General features: G+C 56.4%; 1 protein-coding gene across 2 annotated transcripts in view; it reads left to right on the forward strand.

The window, feature by feature from the left end:
- Positions 1 to 425: 425 nt before the first annotated feature.
- SNX27 (sorting nexin 27) overlaps positions 426 to 923 on the forward strand; it is an 11,159-nt gene continuing 10,661 nt past the window's right edge. For both annotated transcript variants that reach the window (XM_072427820.1, XM_072427821.1), the window contains exon 1: positions 426 to 669. In XM_072427820.1, the coding sequence (XP_072283921.1) occupies positions 455 to 669 (215 nt within the window). In that variant the 5' untranslated portion in view covers positions 426 to 454. The remainder of the gene's footprint in view (positions 670 to 923) is intronic.

Consider the following 923-nt stretch of genomic DNA (forward strand, 5'->3'; position numbering starts at 1 on the left):
GACACGATTTTATGGAAGAGAAAAACAAAGTCTACTCAATTATTTATAAAAAAAATATTCCTCAGTTTTGGTCATGTTTCAGGTACATATTTGCCCCCGTATCCATTCCCTTGCCCTGTTCCCTGTTGCCCCCTGTGGGTGTATTACACCCCTCGTCTAATCACCTCATCTTTCCCGCCTCTTTACCTCAGACTGGTCACGTGACGCAGTCTCCTCAGCTCCTCCTCTAAATCGGCACAGCTATCACATTTCACAGCTATGATTGGCCGTCGCCTCAGCTGTCAAAACGCCGAATGGACTGCCCGTCCGTGAGCTGTGATTGGGTGAGGCAGCCACCCCTCCGGACTCGGATTTGCTGTTTCGCCGTCAGACCCCGCCCCCTTGCCTGACAGCTCTTCCGCACTTCATCTCCCGGCATGCTTCGGCGCGGGTCCCGTGACTGGATGCGGCCAAGATGGCGGATGAGCGGAGCGGGGGCCCGCGGGTGGTGCGGATAGTCAAGTCGGAGTCGGGCTATGGCTTCAACGTAAGGGGTCAGGTCAGCGAGGGGGGCCAGCTACGCAGTATTAACGGAGAGCTATACGCCCCCCTGCAACATGTCAGCGCCGTGCTGCCCGGAGGAGCCGCTGACCGCGCCGGCATCCGTAAGGGTGACCGCATCCTGGAGGTGTGAGTACCCGAATATAACCCCGCCGTGTACCCGACTGACAGGGCCACCATATCCTAGGGGGGTGAGGACCCGTGTATAACCCTACCTGTGTATGACAGTATCCGGGGGGGTGAGAGACCCGAATATAAGGCCGGACTATGGGGGTAACGGGGTATATGAGAGGACTATGGGGGTAACGGGGTATATGAGGGGACTACAGGGGTATTGGGGTATATAAGAGGACTATGGGGGGTATTGGGGGTATATGAGAGGA

The sequence above is a fragment of the Pyxicephalus adspersus genome, chromosome 12 (genome assembly GCF_032062135.1).
Source record: "Pyxicephalus adspersus chromosome 12, UCB_Pads_2.0, whole genome shotgun sequence".
NCBI classification, from domain to species: domain Eukaryota; kingdom Metazoa; phylum Chordata; class Amphibia; order Anura; family Pyxicephalidae; genus Pyxicephalus; species Pyxicephalus adspersus.